This window comes from Lepisosteus platostomus, chromosome 16 (assembly GCF_059453375.1).
Source record: "Lepisosteus platostomus isolate fLepPlt1 chromosome 16, fLepPlt1.hap1, whole genome shotgun sequence".
NCBI classification, from domain to species: domain Eukaryota; kingdom Metazoa; phylum Chordata; class Actinopteri; order Semionotiformes; family Lepisosteidae; genus Lepisosteus; species Lepisosteus platostomus.
The window spans coordinates 10,658,339-10,678,739 of record NC_142626.1 but is presented as its reverse complement, the minus strand read 5'-3'; the positions used below and the strand labels follow the sequence as shown (position 1 = coordinate 10,678,739).

The following is a 20,401-nucleotide window of genomic DNA, read 5'->3' as shown; positions in this document are numbered from 1 at the left end:
GGTAATGCGGCACACACCCAGCAGGCACTTTGCTTGGTTTTCTTAGCTGTCAGATAGGAGAGGCCTAAAAAGGAATTAATTCCATGTTCTCCTTTGTGGGAGAGATGATCATTAATTCCTGCGGAACATAGTCCTACAGCAACAATTATTGTTATAAACAGAAATGATTTCATTCTGAGTCTGTAAATGGGGATGAGGCTCGTCGGCAGTGTGGCGCGTGGATCCAGCGATCTTTTCCTTCCACTCGAACCGCAGACTCGGTTGTCAACAGGATCTGGTAGGGTCCGTCCCACCTGGGCTGGAGAACCTGTGAAGGAAATTTCCTGATCCACACCCACTCTCCTGGGATGAGGTTGTGCCCTCCTTCAGGTGGTGGTCCCCACGCCTCCAGGACCTGCTCGTGGGCTCCTTGGGTGGCCTCTGTCAGCAACTTGCAATAATACAAAGGAATGGTTGATCCATCTGAGGAAACCCCAGTCTCAGCACCTGTAAGAGAACTTGTTTCAAATTATTAAAGGCGGCTTTTGCTGCGGGAACCAAGGCAATCTTGTCCTTGTACTGCACTCCCCCCTTAAGCAGATCTGTTAAGAGTTGTGCTCACCCTGTAAAAAAACATTGCACCCAGGCCCTGTTAAAATTTCACAATGCTAGACACAAAAGGGCCTTATCATAACTGCTTCTATTAGACACTCTAAAGCTGAAGCAACTCAGACTTGTGGGTTTCCTCGTCAGGGGAAGCACTCAGAATACCATCAACATACTGAGTGATCACAGCCAGTTGAAGCCACGTGATACCCTGTTCTGCATAGTCATTCTTTGTAATGCATAATATTCCAACCCAATAGATCTGGAATAAAACCACCCATTAAAATCTGGTACTCGGCAAGTAAAACTTGCTGTCCCAATACTCCTGTGGCCTCCTGCCATCTTCCCATATACATTGCTCTATAGTACACTGTTGAACAGAGGAGTGAAACAAGCAGGACAGTAGTGCTCCAGTATCCCCTAACAGAGAAACCAACACTCCATTAACAGTACATTTTTATCCACTGGACTGGGACAGACTTAGGGAGGCTACAAGGGATTTACAGGATCTAATCGTTAGGTAAACAGATTTTCTCACAAGACGTTATTCTCCCCAGTCTCGATTCTAAACCTACAGCGTTTCAGCATGTCTGGTTTCGAGACATTCGAATAAAACCAAATTGTTTCCATTATTGCAACTAATTGTATAAAAATACAAAAACTGTTTAACTACTTTTACGTCCACCTGTACTGTACTTATACGTTTCAGACGCTCTTATATTTTCCAATCTCCTTAAGTTGATTTTCGTCAAGTCTCTTTAGTTACGTCTCTAGCCAGTCCCGCTGGCTAAATACACTCACACCGTCATTTAGTAGACCAAAACTCACAGTTACACACATACATGCCGGCACACAAATTCATAAAACACACATACACATCGAGAATATATTTTTCTCTTCGTAATACAATGTGCTGTATTCTTGTTTTACTTCTACATGAATCCTTTTAATTCCTGAAGCGCACTCCAGGTTCGCTGCATTTCTAATTTCGGGTGCGGTACTTTAGCCCACCGGTCAATATCTTACGGTTTTGGATTTGATCGTATGGGGGAAATCAGGGAAGGTAGGTGCGATTGCAGACCCCCTCGACGGGGTGCGAGACAGTGTTAGAGTGGCGCTGTCATCAACGGCGCCAGCCCCTGCTACATCAAGTCCTTTCCCACTTCGAGTGAGAGTACAGATCTGCGGGCGCCCTCCCTCTAACAGGGGAGACCCTGATCCGTCTTTATCACACTCATACCAAGTGTTATCCCAATCAGACCCCCCTTCTCCATATGGCCACTGAGGGAATTGATCCCAATTATTTTCGTTTCCTGCCTGTTTGTTCCCCTGTGGGAGAGCAGGATATAACTTAGTCGCTGGCTGCAGCACATTAACCAGTGCAGCGTGACCAGGAGTTAATTCCTTCTTTAGTTTCTCATTCTCCTGTACTGCCTCTTTTAGCTTTTTTTTTCTATACTCTTTCGTAGCGAGTAAAGTATATTTTCTTCCGGGTTTTTATTTTCCCCGTAAACACACTTTTAAGTCACATCCCAATTTCTTTCTTTTCCGTCATGTATCTGCCACTACTGGTGCCGGCCGTGCACCAGGGTGGGAGCTACATGCTTGTGCTTTTGCCAATCAATACTCATATGCTTTCTTTACAGGTGTCTTCGCTCCAAATTCCCTCTGACAAACTCAGCTTTTTCCATATTTTTCTCCTTCTTTTCCGTCAACTTACACTTTTCCGATATTTAAACGGACCCTTCCACCACTTTCTCAAACCATCAGTTAGCGCACATGTTCGGTCTCTTTAAGATTTACTTTTGTCGTGTGTGAGGTAACAGCTCATTCAGTAGGGGGATGTTTTCACTTGGAAAAACCTGTGCATTACTGCACTCATTCAGCTAAGGGCGCCTGTTACCTCCAGATCTAAATGCCTCTCCGAGACTTTAGAGAGGACTTACACCGCACTGTTCACAGGTAAGAAACGAGACCTCGAAAACCCCCTTTCTTGATCAGTAATTCACCATCCCCAGAACGCCAGCATCGCTGCTTTTGCCCCGGGGTGGACTTACGCACTGAGCTCAATCAGGGCGATTCTCGGGTCTCAACGTCTTTTAAATCCTGCTACTTAATGCTTTGCTCTTTTATTATGAGGTGTGTTTATGTTAGTGTCGTGCGTGTGTATATGTATTTCACAAACAAGGAAAACACCAAAAACATACATACATATATATCTATCTCTTCTACTCCTGTTTCCTTTAAAACAAAAAACCACGCCACGCCAATCCGTGCACGATCAAGGCGTAGCTAATCTCAGGACCCCGGGCGCAATTAAGGCCCACACCAATCCTGGATTATACGTGCATTTAATGTACCACTCAGCTCCAGAACCCCGGGCGCAATTAAGGCCCACACCGATCCTGAGCCACAGAACTCCAAGCGCAATTAAGGCCCAAACCAGTTCTGACCTTCAGAACTCCGGGCGCAATTAAGGCCCACACCAGTCCTGAATTACGTGCATTTAATGCACCACTCAGCTCCAGAACCCCAGGCGCAATTAAGGCCCACACCGATCCTGAGCCACAGAACTCCGGGCGCAATTAAGGCCCACACCAGTTCTGACCTTCAGAACTCCGGGCGCAATAAAGGCCCACACCAGTCCTGAACTACGTGCATTTAATGCACCACTCAGCTCCAGAACCCCAGGCGCAATTAAGGCCCACACCGATCCTGAGCCACAGAACTCCGGGCGCAATTAAGGCCCACACCAGTTCTGACCTTCAGAACTCCGGGCGCAATAAAGGCCCACACCAGTCCTGAACTATGTGCATTTAATGCACCACTTGCTCTAGAACCCCGGGCGCAATTAAGGCCCACACCAGTCCTGAGCCTCAGAACTCCGGGCGCAATTAAGGCCCAAACCAGTTCTGACCTTCAGAACTCCGGGCGCAATTAAGGCCCACACCAGTCCTGAACTTCACGGTAAGGGTCCAAAACCCGTTCAAAAACTCCACGCGCAATTAAGGCATACACCAGTTTCGAACACCTGTACACAATACCGCGGAACCCCTGCCAGACCAAATTCTGGGCTTACAGCAAACAACCCATTACATACACCGGTGTCTTCCCCGGGCCAGAGGAATTCAGAAACTCACGTTTACTCCGTCATCTCGGGCGATTCTCGCAGGGAGCAGAGATTTCCCAATCGGTCAGAGAGAGTCGGGACTTTTAAATAAAAGAGGAGTCCTTACCTCTTAGTTATGTGCGCGCTGACCGTCTCTCCTGCCGATGGGAAGTTCTGCGCCTTCTGGAGCATCCGCCGACTACGCCAAATTTGTTGTAACAGAAGAAATAAGGTTCTTGATCCCGAGATGAAGTAAAACAGATGAGTTTATTCATATTTATTTATGCAAGGAACAATAAAGCCGAAGTCTTGTTTCCCGCAAGAAACAACAAAACCGAAGTATTGTTCCCCGTACTGTTACAAACTTTTGGGTTATATAGTGTTTTCTTCTCCGTTTCTGACGTCACTCGGTCTGATGGTAAAGAGGGGGGTTCATGGTATTTGGCCAGTTTACGATGTTCTGGGCAAATGGTCAGTTTAACATTACACCCAGGGGGGTTCCTAGCTGGCATCTGCAATCCTTATCAGTTAACCCCCTTTCCTGCCATAAACCCCAGCTTGTGACTTAGAAGTCTAAACCCCCTACAGAAAGGATTAAATTCAAACCCCCGTCTTCACATCTTTCTTCAGTATCAAAAAGTAGTCAATGTGGTGAGAAACCTGTGCTTAATGATAATTAAGGGACTTAGAAGTCAAAGAAAATGATTTACATTTACGTTGTTTAATTTTAAGCACTAAGTTATGAATGCAGACGCAGAACGGCCATTGTGCAGTAAAGAGCTCAGCGCTTCCTCCCTCTCTCTGACGGAGCGAAGTGGGTGGTACGCTATTTTCAGAGCCTCTGATTGGGAGAAAAAGACCTGCTAATCTGTTCTACATACCAGGAAGACAGAATATGATTTTTTCTATTCGAAACGTGTGTTGTCTTTATGAAATTTGTGTATTTTAAACGTTTAATTAAGAAGTAAAAACCTTACAGCATACACAGAGATTCTAAGCTGATCATGAGGAAGAAAAATCAGCCATTTTTTGCACATAAAAAGTGGTTATTAACTATCAAAACCTGTTTTTATAGGTTTAAAAGTCGTGCAATGTATAAGTTAAACAGGAACACTTTTTAATTATACATTTTAAACACTTTAATTTTGTAAACGCAACACACATTCTGTGCAGATACAGTACAATCACATTCTCCTGTCTTCTCATGGTATAAATCGAATTAGCAGGTGATTGAGATAACAATGCATCGCCCACTGAGTGAAATGTTCTTTTTTACAAGTGTATAAAGAGGTGATACAGTATGTGTCTCCTCTATAACTCTTCAGTTTACAGAGAAATTCCGCCAGATCCTCACAACATTGTCCAATTATACTCTTCTTGTGTCTAATTTTTAGTTTAGCAGGATTTGTGCAATAAGCACCTTGTTTAATGGGCAAAACATCACCCACATCTATTACCACTGTACAACCCTACTTCAGGTGGCGTAGCCACGTTAGCCTGTGTAGTCTGCAAAAGAACAAGTAATAGGTTTATTCTATGCTGAAGGGAGAAAACGTAACATTTTGGCTGTGAAGCCTTCTTCAGGTGTGAGCTCAAAATGAAACGCTTGGAGTTTGTAATGTATGGTGCTCTAAACGAGTTAAACTTTGATGAGGGCTTGCCAGCGTGGTGACGTCACTGCCTTTCATATGAATAGGAGGGACCTGGTCCGTCAGGGTTGAAGGTGAATCTCACTGTAGCTCAACTGGCTGCTTCCCTGTTGAGTGATGCTGGAGGTGTGGGTTCAATTCCCCAGCTGGTAGAGTGTAAGCCTGAAAGCACTACATTATTAATATTATCTTCTGTGTCGCATTAACTAACTCTTCAGTTTATTCTGCCAGACAGTACATGAATATAATTATATTATATTAAATTCTTTAGATACGTAATTTCATAATATATTCCCCGTTAATCAAATTCTAAAATTATGTTTTTGTTTACGCCGATAACGGGCAAATTCACAAAAAAGGTTGAAACACTATCACTTTTCACAAAGTATATAAACTTAATATGGTCAGAAGGAGGACCTAAAAATATTTCCAAAATAACTACATTAAAGACTTTCATGCTTAAAATGTTTTGGGAGAAAGTGGAATACTGGTGTGTACTTTTCTTTAAAATACCAATACCAGCCATATACAGTTTACATAATATTTTTATGTTCCTAAATTAATATAATTTTTGAGCATCTGAAAGGCATGGTGAATCTGAGATATTCAAAACTTACAAATACGTGATCGGATCAACTAAATGCTTTGGTGTTACTTTTTGTCAATTAAAAAATAGTCTTTTCATTTACAAAGACAGTTAGAAAGAATGTGGACCAGGGTAATACTTTGAGCTTACAGCCTGTCCAATGTAATTCATTATTAATACTATTAGTAATGTCTTCCGTAAAGGCATTGATGCATAAAATATTTATGCATAATTACAATATTTATGATGAAGGTGGAAGGTTGTATACTTTTGTCCAACTGAGCAATCTTGCTTTTATACAATATACCAACTTTTTAATGTTTAATGATTAACATGCTGTTATACACAGTTTAAAATTAAAAGTCTAAAGAGTATACAACTTAAATTTGTAATTGGAAAATGACCATCTTTCAGCAGTGACCATGATTTGTAACCGGGCATTTTCTGGTGATAGCTGTACATGAGAGGTTAAACTTTATTAGCTCCACCTGGCGGTTTTACAAGGTGGTTGCGGATACTATTATAATAACTGCGGTATGACGCGTTAAGATGCACCACGCCGTTTTACCGCAGCGTACTTCGTGCATTTTGAATAGCTGTATCTTTATACAGTTTACATAATACAGTGCCTTGCGAAAGTATTCGGCCCCCTTGAACTTTTCAACCTTTTGCCACATTTCAGGCTTCAAACATAAAGATATAAATTTTTTATTTTATGTGAAGAATCACCAACAAGTGGGACACAATTGTGAAATGGAACGAAATCTATTGGATTTTTGAAACTTTTTTAACTAATAAAAAAATGAAAAGTGGGGCGTGCAAAATTATTCGGCCCCTTTACTTTCAGTGCAGCAAACTCACTCCAGAAGTTCAGCAAGGATCTCTGAATGATCCAATGTTGTCCTAAATGACTGATGGTGTGTAATCAAGTCTCTGTATAAATGCACCTGCTCTGTGATAGTCTCAAGGTTCTGTTGAAAGCGCAGAGAGCATCATGAAGACCAAGGAACACACCAGGCAGGTCCGTAATACTGTTGTGGAGAAGTTTAAAGCCGGATTTGGATACAAAAAGATTTCCCAAGCTTCAAACATCCCAAGGAGCACTGTGCAAGCGATCATCTTGAAATGGAAGGAGTATCAGACCACTGCAAATCTACCAAGACCTGGCCGTCCCTCTAAACTTTCAGCTCAGACAAGGAGAAGACTGATCAGAGATGCAGCCAAGAGGCCCATGATCACTCTGGATGAACTGCAGAGAACTACAGCTGAGGTGGGAGAGTCTGTCCATAGGACAACAATCAGTCTTACACTGCACAAATCTGGCCTTTATGGAAGAGTGGCAAGAAGAAAGCCATTTCTCAAAGATATTCATAAAAAGTCTCATCTAAAGTTTGCCACAAGCCACCTGGGAGACACCCCAAACATGTGGAAGAAGGTGCTCTGGTCAGATGAAACCAAAATCGAACTTTTTGGCCACAATGCAAAACGATATGTTTGGCGTAAAAGCAACACAGCTCATCACCCTCAACACACCATCCCCACTGTCAAACATGGTGGTGGCAGCATCATGGTTTGGGCCTGCTTTTCTTCAGCAGGGACAGGGAAGATGGTTAAAATTGAGGGGAAGATGGATGCAGCCAAATACAGGACCATTCTGGATGAAAACCTGTTGGAGTCTGCAAAAGACCTGAAACTGGGACGGAGATTTATCTTCCAACAAGACAATGATCCCAAACATACAGCAAAATCTACAAAGGAATGGTTCACAAATAAACGTATCCAGGTGTTTGAATGGCCAAGTCAAAGTCCAGACCTGAATCCAATCGAGAATCTGTGGAAAGAGCTGAAAACTGCTGTTCACAAACGCTCTCCATCCAACCTCACTGAGCTCGAGCTGTTTTGCAAGGAAGAATGGGCAAGAATTTCAGTCTCTCGATGTGCAAAACTGATAGAGACATACCCCAAGCGACTTGCAGCTGTAATCGCAGCAAAAGGTGGCTCTACAAAGTATTAACGCAAGGGGGCCGAATAATTTTGCACGCCCCACTTTTCATTTTTTTATTAGTTAAAAAAGTTTCAAAAATCCAATAGATTTCTTTCCACTTCACAATTGTGTCCCACTTGTTGGTGATTCTTCACATAAAATAAAAAATTTATATCTTTATGTTTGAAGCCTGAAATGTGGCAAAAGGTTGAAAAGTTCAAGGGGGCCGAATACTTTCGCAAGGCACTGTATGTTTATGTTCCTAAATTAATATCGTTTATGACCATCAGATGCATTATGCTCCTCTTCTTTTTATGCTTAGCTACTAAAATTTCTGTTTAGTTGTAAAATTCCATATAAATATTCAATATTAAGCGGATTTAAACGTGCACAGTAAAGAGATTAATTGATTAAATCATTTCACTAATCACTAATTTCGGCCATTCTTCCAACAGTTTGTGATCCAAATTTATCATATTTGGCTTGTAATTGGTGTGTCTTCCTATATTGAATATGAACTTATTACTCATATTCTCTCCTTGAGTTCAAGTTGGTGGATTTATACAGAATTGAATGGTTTTAGATTCTTCAATTACTGTGGGAGGCCCAACCCCAACTTCTCATTTGTATCTTACTCTTAACTCTTGTATTCCTCTTGTGTTTTCTTCTATTTTATATACATCTGAAAAGATTTGTCTGTAGAAGCAAGTAAGGTATGCAAAATGTATCAATATGTTAATGTCTTATTTTAGTCTCAATTACTTCTTCCCAGCTTTGAATGTCCTCAGTGTTTTCTCCTCTCCCTGTGCTTTAACCTTGCCTGTTTGACCACGTCTTGCAGTGATCCCTGAGCTTTGAACCCTACATGTTAAATGACTCTCCTTCAGACTCTCACTGGTACTTTAATCAATTCCTCTCAGCTTAAGCCCTGCATTTTTGATCGGGTCTCTAGTTTCACTTTTGCCTCCCCTGCTTGCTTCCAGCAGAGCCTGCGCCTGGACTCCAGGTTACTGCTTCCATCAGCTCATTGCAGCAGATATCTCACTGGGGCCCTGGGTTTAATTCCAGACCTGGGGTGCTATCTGTGTGGAGTTTGTATGTTCTCCCCATGTTTGTGTGGTGTTCCAGTTTTCTTCCACAGTCCACAAACATGCTGGTAGGTTAATTGACTTCTGGGAAAACTGGCACTGGTGTGAGTGTGTGCCCTTTGATAGACTGGCATCCTGTACAGGGTTCAATCCTGCCTTGTGTCCACTGGCACTGGCTCTGGGTAACTGTGACCCTGAACTAGATAATTGTTTATTAAAAGTGATGTTGATGGTGTTCAAGTGCTGCACTACCACTTTGTCAATTAGCTGACAGTATAAACATATCCCTGTAATGACAGATAAAGTCAAATTTCTGGGCAAACTTCAGTCTAGATTTATTTGGGAGGGAAGAAAACCTCAGGTAAATCCTACAGAACTCAAACTCTCCCAAATCTACAGTCTTACTTCTGTGCAGCTCAGCTTAAAGCTTCAACTACCTGAGTGACAGCTCCCCAGCAAAATGGTAGTCATCTCACTTAAAACATTATTATGTTTTACATCTAATATAACTCAAAGCATTATAAAAATAAATTTTAGTAAAAGGTAAAACTTTGCACACAAACCTTGTGAAGTCATCTTGTGATCACTGGTAGAATTACAGTTGAAATTTCTGAAAAGTCTAATTTAGTCACAAATTGAGGGCTGTTTCTGGTGGAGGCACCGCCAAATTAGAAGTTTAATTTTTTGTGCAATTGACTGAAGTGGGCCACAACATCGGCTACATCAAGAACCTAGGTGATCCCATGTATTATATACTGTATGAATTTAATGTTATACCTCTGGTTATGGTTTCACTTCTGTGTTGATATTCAGGTACACTTTCACTGCTATAGCACCTGAACCTGTCTGACTCCCATGTTGAGTCTCTTCTCTAAACTTAGTCTGGCCTTCAGCAGCCCTGCAGTTGTGTTGAGTTGTGTTGTGGGGCCAGCAGGGGGCGCTCACCCTGTGGTCCATGTGGGTCCTAATGCCCCAGTATAGTGACGGGGACACTGTACTGTAAACAGGCACTGTCCTTCGGAGGATATGTAAAAAGACCTGCAGTTGTGTTGAGGGTGAGTCAGTCCACCTTTAACCAGTTTCTAGTGATTTATTTCATGACTGCAGTTCTTATAGTTCCAAACAAGTATTTTTCTGCCTCTGAAGGCCGTTCATCTGGTGTTTGTCCTTATTTGTCTTCAATACTCTTTCGCCAGTTTATTTTCATACCAAAAATGTTTATGATATGCCTGGTGTTCCATTCTTCCAACAGTTTGTGCTCCTAAATTTATCATATTTGGATTGCAGTTTGTCTTTTTTCCAATATTGAATATGAACTTTTTACTTGTACTCTATCCATTAATGTGAATTTCTGTATTTATACAGATTTGAATGGTTTTAAATTCTTCAATTTCTGCCAACGTCCTTTTTCTCATTTGAATGGTACTCTTAACTCTTGCATTCCTTCTGTGATTTCTTTCTGTGATCAATGTGTTAATCTCTTAATCAGTGTGTCTCTTAATGTGTTAATCAGCTAATTGCAGGAGATATATCACTGGGTTCAACCCAGACCTGGGGTATTATCTGTATGGAGTTTGTATGTTCTCCCCAAATATGTCTGGTGATGCAGTTTTCTCCCACCGTCCACAAACATGCTGGCAGGTTAATAGACTTCTGGGAAAGCTGGCACTGGTGTGAGTGTGTGCCCTTTGATAGACTGGCATCCTGTCCAGGGTTCAGTCCTGCCTTGTGTTCAGTGCTTCCTGAGACAGGCTCTGGGTAACTGTGACCTTGAATTGGGTAACTGATTAATAAAAGTGATACTGATGGTGTTCAAATGCCACACTGCCTTCCTTGTCAATTAAGTGATAGTATAAACATATCCCTGTAATGTCAGATAAAGTCAAATTTCTCTGATTTTATTTGGTAGGGAAGAAAATCTCAGGTAAAACCTGCACCACTCAAACTCTCCCAAATCTCTCACAGATCGCCAGCAGCCATATCACTCTGCAATTCACAAATGGCAATTCACTGAAACTTAGCAGGTGTGAGCCTGGTCAGTACCTGGTGGGAGACCTCCTGGGAAAAAGGTAGCTGCTAGAAGAGGTGTTAGTGGGGTCAGCAGGGGGCGCTCTCCCTGTGGTCCATGTGGGTCCTAATCCCCCAGTATAGTGATGGGGACACTGTACTGTAAACAGGCGCTGTCCTTCGGAGGAGATGTAAAATGGAGGTCCTGACACTCTGGTTATTAAAAATCCCTGGGCATCTCTTGAAAATAGTAAGGGTGTAACCCTGGTGTCCTGGCCAAATTTCCCATTGGCCCTTACAAATCATGGCCTCCTAATAATCCCCATCTATGAATTAGCTTCATTGCACTGCTCTCCTCCCCACTGATAGCTGATGTGGGGTGAGTGTTCTGGTGCACTATGGCTGCTGTTGCATCATCCAGGTGGATGCTGCACATTGGTGGTGGTGGAGAGGAGTCCCCATTAACTGTAAAGTGCTTTGAGTGGAGTGTCCAGAAAACTGTTATATAAGTGTAAGCAATTATTATTATTATTAATAATCTACAGTCCTATTTCTGTGCAGCTCATCTTAAAGCTTCAACTACCTGAGTAACAGCTCCCCAGCAAAATGGTGAAGAGGTATTCATCTCACTTGAAACCTTGTTTTATACTTAATTTAACTTGAAGCATTGTGAAAATAAATAATTTCTGCAATTTTAATACAGTAATCACATAGAAGAAAAAGAGTATTATGAAAAAAATATACTGTAGAAAGGAATAGACTTTTCGAGAGATTGAGAGAATTAGCATTGGTGTCTGACTTTAAACCACATTAAATAGATGTTTTAGCAGTAGTCATTTAGAGGCATAAGGAAGGTCTGGAACAAGACAGAAATCCTGGAAGTACAGTACATTCAATCTTGTGTTCTCAGTCCTTCCCAAGAGCTAGAGAGGCATCAATTTCCATCTATTGAAGTCTGGCTTCAGCTGATTTTCTACCACCTTTTAGTTACATTTTAATGTTTTCTAGGGTTCTGGGTACTGCAATTTAATCTGCAATAACATTTAATCTTATCCCAGTTTTATCGTAAATTGAATGTATTTTTTGTCTCCACGAATATAGGTTCCCCAATAACATTGCTTCAGAATTTTCTTTGTTTAATTCCTATTCTGAAAAGTTGCTGTCATCTGTGATTACATCTGTGAGAACAGGAAAAGATGTTGAATTTCTGCTAACCCTCCTGCAGACATCTCACATTGAAGCATTTGAGACCCGTGATTGTTTTCCCCTTCACATGAACTTAGATTCAGTTCACTTATATAGATTAATTAATTCATTTTAATAAATTAATTGCTTACACTTATATAGCACTTATCTGGACACTCCACCCAAAGCGCTTTACAGGTAATGGGGATCCCTTCCACCACCACCAATGTGCAGCCCCACCTGGATGATGCAACAACAGCCATAGTGAGCTACTGGCAGTGCCACTGTTGACACTGTATTAGCTGTCTCCTGTAGATTGGGCTGCCGGACTCCTAACACACTGATAACATCACAGTTTATTTGATCTCAATCAGACTGACAGGTATACAAAAGGACACCTCAGCCTTTGAAAATACTTAGTTTTTTTAAATTTCTCAAATGGAAATGTGGTATGGAAATCTAAACACATTTCTATACATTACAGATGATAATACTTGCTAAAATTATATTTCTATGTAGACCGTGAGAGAGACCCTGGAGAGCTAATCAGTCACTCTTGTAAATCTCCTCCAAAACTTCAAGAATCTGCTCTTTTTCTGTTCTTTCTGATCCTTCTGTGCCACTGTCTTTGTTCTTCCAAGAAATGGAAGTGCTAAAGGGTCATTAAATATTTTTTCTTTCTCAATGGAGAGATGCTCTTGGTATCTCCATTGAAGTGAAACAATAGCTAGTCACAGGATTAGACTACGGACAAGTATGTACAAGATAATCTTTATCAGTTTTCAACCTCTGCAAAATCTTCATGGTCAGATTTCACTGAGTTACAGCGAGTTTCACCAGCAACACACAGCCAATCTGTCACAGTTTTTGCCAATACAGGAAAAACTGGAGACACAGCAAAGAGGACAGATGTCTCAGTCATGGGATGAGCTTTTGGAAAATTCATTACTGTTTCACAGTAAGGATGCAGGGTTTTGACATTTGGACAAGTCATTGCTCTTGTTACAATATTTCCACTATAATAAGGACTCAAGTATCATTATTTTGGCATCATGTATACTACACCATCAGGAAAATGATCTTATATGTAAGGATCATGTTGTCTGATTAGGATGTAAAACACACTCTTGAAGTAGAGATTGACTTGTTTCTTATGATATAGGGTTTGTTGCACTATGTTTTAATTTGGTTGCTAAAACTTGTTGAAAGTGACCAGTAGCATTATGTCGTTTCCCATTCCTGTGGTCAGCACTGACTCATTAATATGTTCTTTTTCTAAATACTCCTCTCACTACTGTGAAAACATACAGTATTCAGCTGCTGGAATAAGGGGATATGGGAGATCACTTGCATGTGTGATACTTTGTATACCAATTACAGAATATGTTTTTTATGGTGATGTAAAATTTAACTTTCCAACACTGTCCTGTGGACATCCTTGATGCAGAATAATTACACTTTTGACTATATATCCTAGCATTGTGTTTACATTGTTTATTACTTTCCCACAGTGTGTAGAAGATGTAAAAGATGGATGTTAATAAAAACATCTGTTTTTTTCACAAATAAACGTGGGTGTGTCACAAATCACAGAAGGGACCAGGAAGAGTGAAAATCCTGGAGGGGATTGTGGTGGAGAGCCTACAGAGTTGGAAGATTGAATGACTTAAAGGGACAGCCACCTGTTTTTGTGTTAGTGATCAGGGCTGTCCAGGAGCCCACTGTATGAGTGTTTAGTGAGTTTGGAGTCAGTGTGTATGTGCCAGCATCTGAGGTGCCACAGAGGGACCCTCTCCCAGATGATAAGGGGTATCAGGTGAGAGAGTTAGGTCTGTCTGGCTGCAAAGCTCTGGTCAAAAGACAGTGGCTGCTGGGCACAGGTTTGAGGTGTACCATCAGCTGTGAATACACAATCTGGGGCATGAGAGTTAGGCACCAAGGAGGTTGTGTATGTTTTTATGACAGAAAGTGTGTTGAGTCTCAGCAGTGGGATGTGATGAAGAGAGACTCAGGATAGTTAGTGTGAGAGGTCTGAGTTTGGAAGTGAGTCTCTGGAGACAGGTGTGTGTGTGTGAGACCCAGCCCAGTGGCGTCAAGTGAGGACGTGAGGTGAGAGGCTGGAGGCAGACTTGGAAGTCCGAGCGCTGACTGGTCATGAGGGGACCAGTGACTGTCATATGGGAGCAGCAGGCTCCGGATCAGGGGAACAGCAGGAGGCTGCTTGTGGTGATTAGGAGCAGAGGGTGTCATCTCCCTGAAAGGGACCAGCCAGACGGTGTGTGAGAGGTGAAGCTTGTTGAGTCCAGGAATCTGCGACAGAAGGACTTGGCTTGGTGAGGGACCTACATTATGATCTCTGAGGAGATCAGATAGAGAAGACAGTGGAGTCAGTGAGTTGGAGACTCGGGACCTGAGAGTTTTAGTACAGATCCCTGTGGTACTCCAATAATTACATCACCTCTGTTTGCTTCATGTTATCTCTGCTCTTTTTTTCTATTTTTTAAATAATTCTTAATTCATGCTTCTCTGCCTGTGATTTGAGAATTCCACATAAAAGATTAACTTTATTAAAAAATGTTGAAAGTGCAAATACACAGTATCATGCTGTATGCTTTGTGTGTTCATTACTGCTTTTGCTTGTTCAAATAGCAAACAAGTTGGTTATACAAGAACTATCTTCTCTAAATCCCCATTGACCTTTTCATGTATGTGATCCTCTAGTTCAGGGGTGCCCAACCTTTTTTAATGCAAGATCTACTTTTTCATTTGCCAGTCCAGTGCGATCTACCAGTGTGAATTTGAAGCTCTTATATAGGGAAAACAGACTGTGGGCACATCAGTACAATAACGATACCCCTCACTAAAATGACAGCAAATAAAAACCAGTGACTCATGCTACAGTGAACAAGTAATCTTCCCAATTTTAGAAAAAAAGAGTATCCTACCTCAGTGTGAGCATTGGCACTGAGAAGCTTACAGCAGAACACTTGTAATTTTTTTGAATGTGTTGACACTGCTGATCATGTTGACATTTTTATTTTGTCCCTGCAACTCAACATTCAGGTCATTCAACAGTTCAGTCAAGTCTGTGAGGAATGCTAAATCCAAAAGCCACTGGTTATCCTCTAACTGGGCATATCCACCATGTTTATACGACTTGAGAAACTCTTTGATTTCAGGCAACAGCTGTCCGAACACTTCTCACCAAAAATGTTTGTTTTCGAAATCTCCAAACAGCAAGTCAGCAGTCTCAACAAACGCTTTTTTATTACTTCTCGATCCCTGAACGACTTTTTGTGATGAGCCAGTATGTGGCACACAGAGAACGATGCGATGATTGTATTAGGTCTCATGAAAACCGACTGCTGCTAGTTGAGATTTTAATTTTTCCACTTTTCTTTTCCGTAACTCACTTTTAGCGGCAAAGTCCACATCATACGTTTTGTGTGCAGTTTTGAAATGTTGCTTTTCACGTAGACGCTAGCATTGCAGATTTGAATGCGAAAAAAATGCTCCCATTCCTTGTGGTAACGGTGCGTTTTCAGTCTCTTTGTTTCACTGTTTTCGCTCAAATACTCTAACTATCAAATAGGCAATCAAACTTATCAAACTGTTGGCGAATTGATCACAGCAGGTCTGTTTCGCTCCACTATGCACTGTAGTGAATGCGGGGTTAACAAAACTTGTGAAAATCAGGAATTGACTGAGCTGTTCAGTGAATAAGTAAATATTAAAAAAACGCAATTCGTGATTTTTCCAGAATATATCCGAGCAGTTGGTATAATTAGAGGCACAATTATACCAGACATACTGTACTGTATACTATACCACAGACAATAGAACACACGACACACAGATTACTATGTTTAAGGCTAGTAGCCATATCACTCTGCAACTCACAACTGGCAACCCACTGGAGCTCAGCAGGTGCGAGCCTGGTTAGTATCTGGATGGGAGACCTTCTGTGAAAAACTAAGGTTGCTGCTAGAAGAGGTGTTAGTGGGGCCAACAAGGAGGCGCTTACCCTGTGGTCCATGTGGGTCCTAATGCCCCCAGTATAGTGACGGGGAGACTATACTGTAAACAGGCGCTCTTTCGGATAAGACATAATACTGAGGTCCTGACTCTTTGTAGTCATTAAAAATCCCAGGGCGTTTCTCGAAAAGAGTAGGGGTGTAACCCCGGTGTCCTGGCCAAATTTCCTTTGGCCTTTACCAATCATGGCCTCCTAATAATCCCCATCTGTGAATTGGCTTCATTCCTCTGCTCTTCTCCCCACCGATAGCTGATCTGTGGTGAGCGTTATGGCGCACTATCATCCAGATGGGACTGCACATTGGTTGTAGTGGAGGGGATCCCCATTACCTGTAATCTAAAGTGCTTTGAATGGAGTGTCCAGAAAAGCACTATACTGTATAAGTGTAAGCAATTATTAATTATTATTATAAGGGTGTGTGCTCAAACAAGGTGTTCCAGAGGCCTAACATTCTAATCACCCAGAAAGTACTCCTGACTTCTACTGTGTATTCAACTCTTAAATAATTCCTACAGTGGCGAAATAAGAGATTACCTGCCTTCTAAATAAATACAACCTCATTCTCTTCTTCATCGGCTGCAGCCAGTAAATGGCTGTACATCCCTGGCTGCCCTGATCCTACTATCCTGGACTCGGATTACACTGATGTATGAGGGCACTGTGAAAAACCCAGGTGCCACAAAATAGATATTATAAATTGGAGACGTCTCTAATTGAAGTTTCTTTTAGCCAGGAAATGCAAGTTCTTTAAAAACACAGAATAGCAAGCTCTCTCTAGTGTTGTAACAGAAGAAATAAGGTTCTTGATCCCGAGATGAAGTAAAACAGATGAGTTTATTGCATGCAAGGAACAATAAAGCCGAAGTCTTGTTTCCCGCAAGAAACAACAAAACCGAAGTATTGTTCAACGTACTGTTACAAACTTTTGGGTTATATAGTTTTTTCTTCTCCGTTTCTGACGTCACTCGGTCTGATGGTAAAGAGGGGGGTTCATGGTATTTGGCCAGTTTACGATGTTCTGGACAAATGGTCAGTTTAACATTACACCCAGGGGGGTTCCTAGCTTGCATCTGCAATCCTTATCAGTTAACCCCCTTTCCTGCCATAAACCCCAGCTTGTGACTTAGAAGTCTAAACCCCCTACAGAAAGGATTAAATTCAAACCCCCGTCTTCACATCTTTCTTCATTAGCAAGGTTCAAATACATAGCTCCGGTCAGGTTTTGACAGTGAAGCCCAACTGTATTAATGTTATCTAAATTCTAGTGAAATTTCCAGATGGATCCCAAGCTAAAAGATTTCCCCTGTGGCCGACAAAGTCTTAGGCAGAATTTTAGTTCATATGGACTCGCTCTTGACTTGCTGTCTTGTACTAAAGTTCAGTTTTCTGGCTCAGACAAAGTGGATGCAGCCACAGATTGAGAGAGCAGGTCAAAGAAATAAAGTTCATGAATAAAGTTTGTGGTCTAACAATACCTTTTAAATCCAGTGATCACTGCTGGAGATTAGTTGTAAAAATACACTGATATCCACAATGGAGAATGGAGACAGAACTGGGCCATTACTCATTTTTCACCAGCAGGCTGCACTGAACCAATGTCACCCAGCTACACCACCTGCTGGACATGGACCTGGGCTGCTGGCACTGTGTGGACTAGATGTGAGCTACACTGAGACGGTATTCACTGCAGTATACAGGCAGATATTCATGTCAGATTCTGTCTGCACTTCCTCTCTGAGGTTGCTATTAATGTAGGATCATCCCCCTGATGTGTCTCTCTTCCCTGGCCTGCTGGGACCTGTAATAGTCTCATACCTTAAGGGAACGGTCTTTAGCTTCAACTGAGGGGAAAACTCTGTCAGGCTATGCACTGATCTCAGCTGTCTGCTAATGCACAGCCTGTCCTGGGAAGCCTGTACAGATCACTCTCTAAAGTTGGAAAGGGGAAACGTGCACACCATCACTGTTGTCCATTAATTTGTGTTTGTTTTGGATCCTAAAGGGTCTATCAATTTCTTCTGTGCTGAGAGTCTTTAGGTGATGTGTGTGTATGCTGTTTATTGCTTCATATTATTGTTACTTCTGTTATATACATAAGATCACTTTATTAGCCATACACAATTTCTTGCATTAGGAATTCATCTTTTCACATACCCCAGCTTACTCTACATGAGACACAGACACAGAGAGAAGCTGGGGGTCAGAGTGCAGGGTCAGCCATTGTATACCACCCCTGGAGCAATTGGGGCCTTGCTCAGGGGCCCAACAGAGTAGGATTCTTCTGCCAGCCATGGGATATGAACCAGTAACCTTCCAGCCACAGGCACAGATCCTTAGCACAGTGCTACTGCTCCAACTCATATAACATGCATATTTATACATAGTTATAGTTAAAACCCAGGTCGTTTTTTTTTTAATTCAAATTGTTTATTTTCTTCAAAAGGGAATGCTGTTTTTCTCAACATATCTACAAATAACAATAAAAAGTCTCCAGTTCACTTACTCCAGTGTTAGACATTTAGTATGGGATTAATAAAACATTTGAAGAAAAACAACAACAACGACACTGTAACTGATTAAAATAACTATAAGAGGATGACATAATAATAAAATATAATAATACATGTGAAGCAATTTTTATTATAGTTAAAAGTGAAAGTCGCCCTTCCTGGCAGTTTCTTCTCATCTTTCGTCTTCCTTCTGGAACCTAATTTGAAGCAGCAGTTATCTTCATCATCCTCATCCATGGACACTCTGAGATGGATAATGACATGATGTTGTATATTCCTGCTGAGCTGGTTGTTGGAGTGAAGACTTGGAAAGTAAGATGTGGATGAGCTGTGCAGATGTTCAGCTGTGCTCCTGTCTTTTTGTCTGCAGGATGTGGAGCTGTAAACTAACAAAGAGATGTTGTGAAGATCTGGCGTCTGCTCTTCAGTCTCAACACTCCAGTCTGACAGAGCTGGGTCTGAGAGGGAATAACCTGGGGGATTCAGGAGTGAAACTGCTGTCTGCAGCTCTGAGGGATCCCAACTGTAAATTAACAACACTGAAGTAAGTGAACACTGGTGATTTCTTTGTTTTTATTGTTTTATGTAGATATTCTGAGACACACAACATTCGCTTTTCACATGCATTAACACCTAGGAAGTACAAAACAAAAAAAGTTCTTCACTTCTTTGTTAATATCTTGACATGCAGTCTTTCCCATTTGCCCAAATTATTTACACATACAGTATGTATATGTTGTTGATAATTCTGTGGGTAATATTCTCCATGGGATTTAATTAATAGAGTCCTTCTTCATTTGAACACAAGGTCTGTCCAGCTTTAACCAGTTTCTAGTGATTTATTTCATGGCTACAGTCCTGACAGTTCTAAAGTAGCTTTTTTATATTTCTTTAAGTACAGTATCTTTCCCCATTTTATTCTCATGCCAAATATGTTTATGATATTCCAGGTGTTCCTGGACATTCTTCCAACAGTTTGTGCCTCCAAATTGATCATATTTAGCTTGCAATCGGTGTTTCTTCCAATATTGAATATGACCTTTCTACTCATTTTCTCTCTGTGAATGTGAATTGGTGGATTTATACAGATTTGTATGGTTTTAGATTCTTCAATTACTGTGGAAGTGGCAACCGCCTTCTCATTTGCATCTTACTCTTTACTTATGTATTCCTCCTTTGATTTCTGATATTGTTCATAAATTTGAAAGGATGTATACAATATACACCACCACACACACATGTAAGCCGAAATTGTACTGTCCCCTCGATAGCCCAGTAAAACTGTAACATGCATAATAATATTTAATATTTATTAATTAACCATACTATTTTTAACCATACTATTTTTGCACTGTTCCAAGAATTACCTTGCACTGTTTTTGTCCTGTTATATTTTCTCTGTTTGTGGAATTTTGCAAAGTTTTGATTACTTGATTACATGTTATTTATGTTATGTTATTACGTTACTGTTATTGCTATTGTGTAACTCTCTATTGTCTTATCTTCTGTCCTATTTATATACTGCACCTGGGTGACTAATGAGAAACACTTTTCATTATACTATGCACCTGTGTAGGTTTAATGACAATAAAGTTTAATTGAATTGAATTGAATTGAATGTAGCTGTGGTAGTAAATTAGGTTTGCAAAATTTATTAATGTG

At 41.1% G+C, this 20,401-nt stretch overlaps 1 protein-coding gene across 1 annotated transcript in view; it reads left to right on the top strand.

Moving 5' to 3' along the window:
- LOC148646869 (NLR family CARD domain-containing protein 3-like) overlaps positions 1–20,401 on the top strand; it is an 823,351-nt gene that overhangs the window by 704,359 nt on the left and 98,591 nt on the right. The window contains exon 25 of the mRNA XM_088608927.1: positions 19,110–19,283. Within this exon, the coding sequence (XP_088465053.1) occupies positions 19,110–19,283 (174 nt within the window). The remainder of the gene's footprint in view (positions 1–19,109; positions 19,284–20,401) is intronic.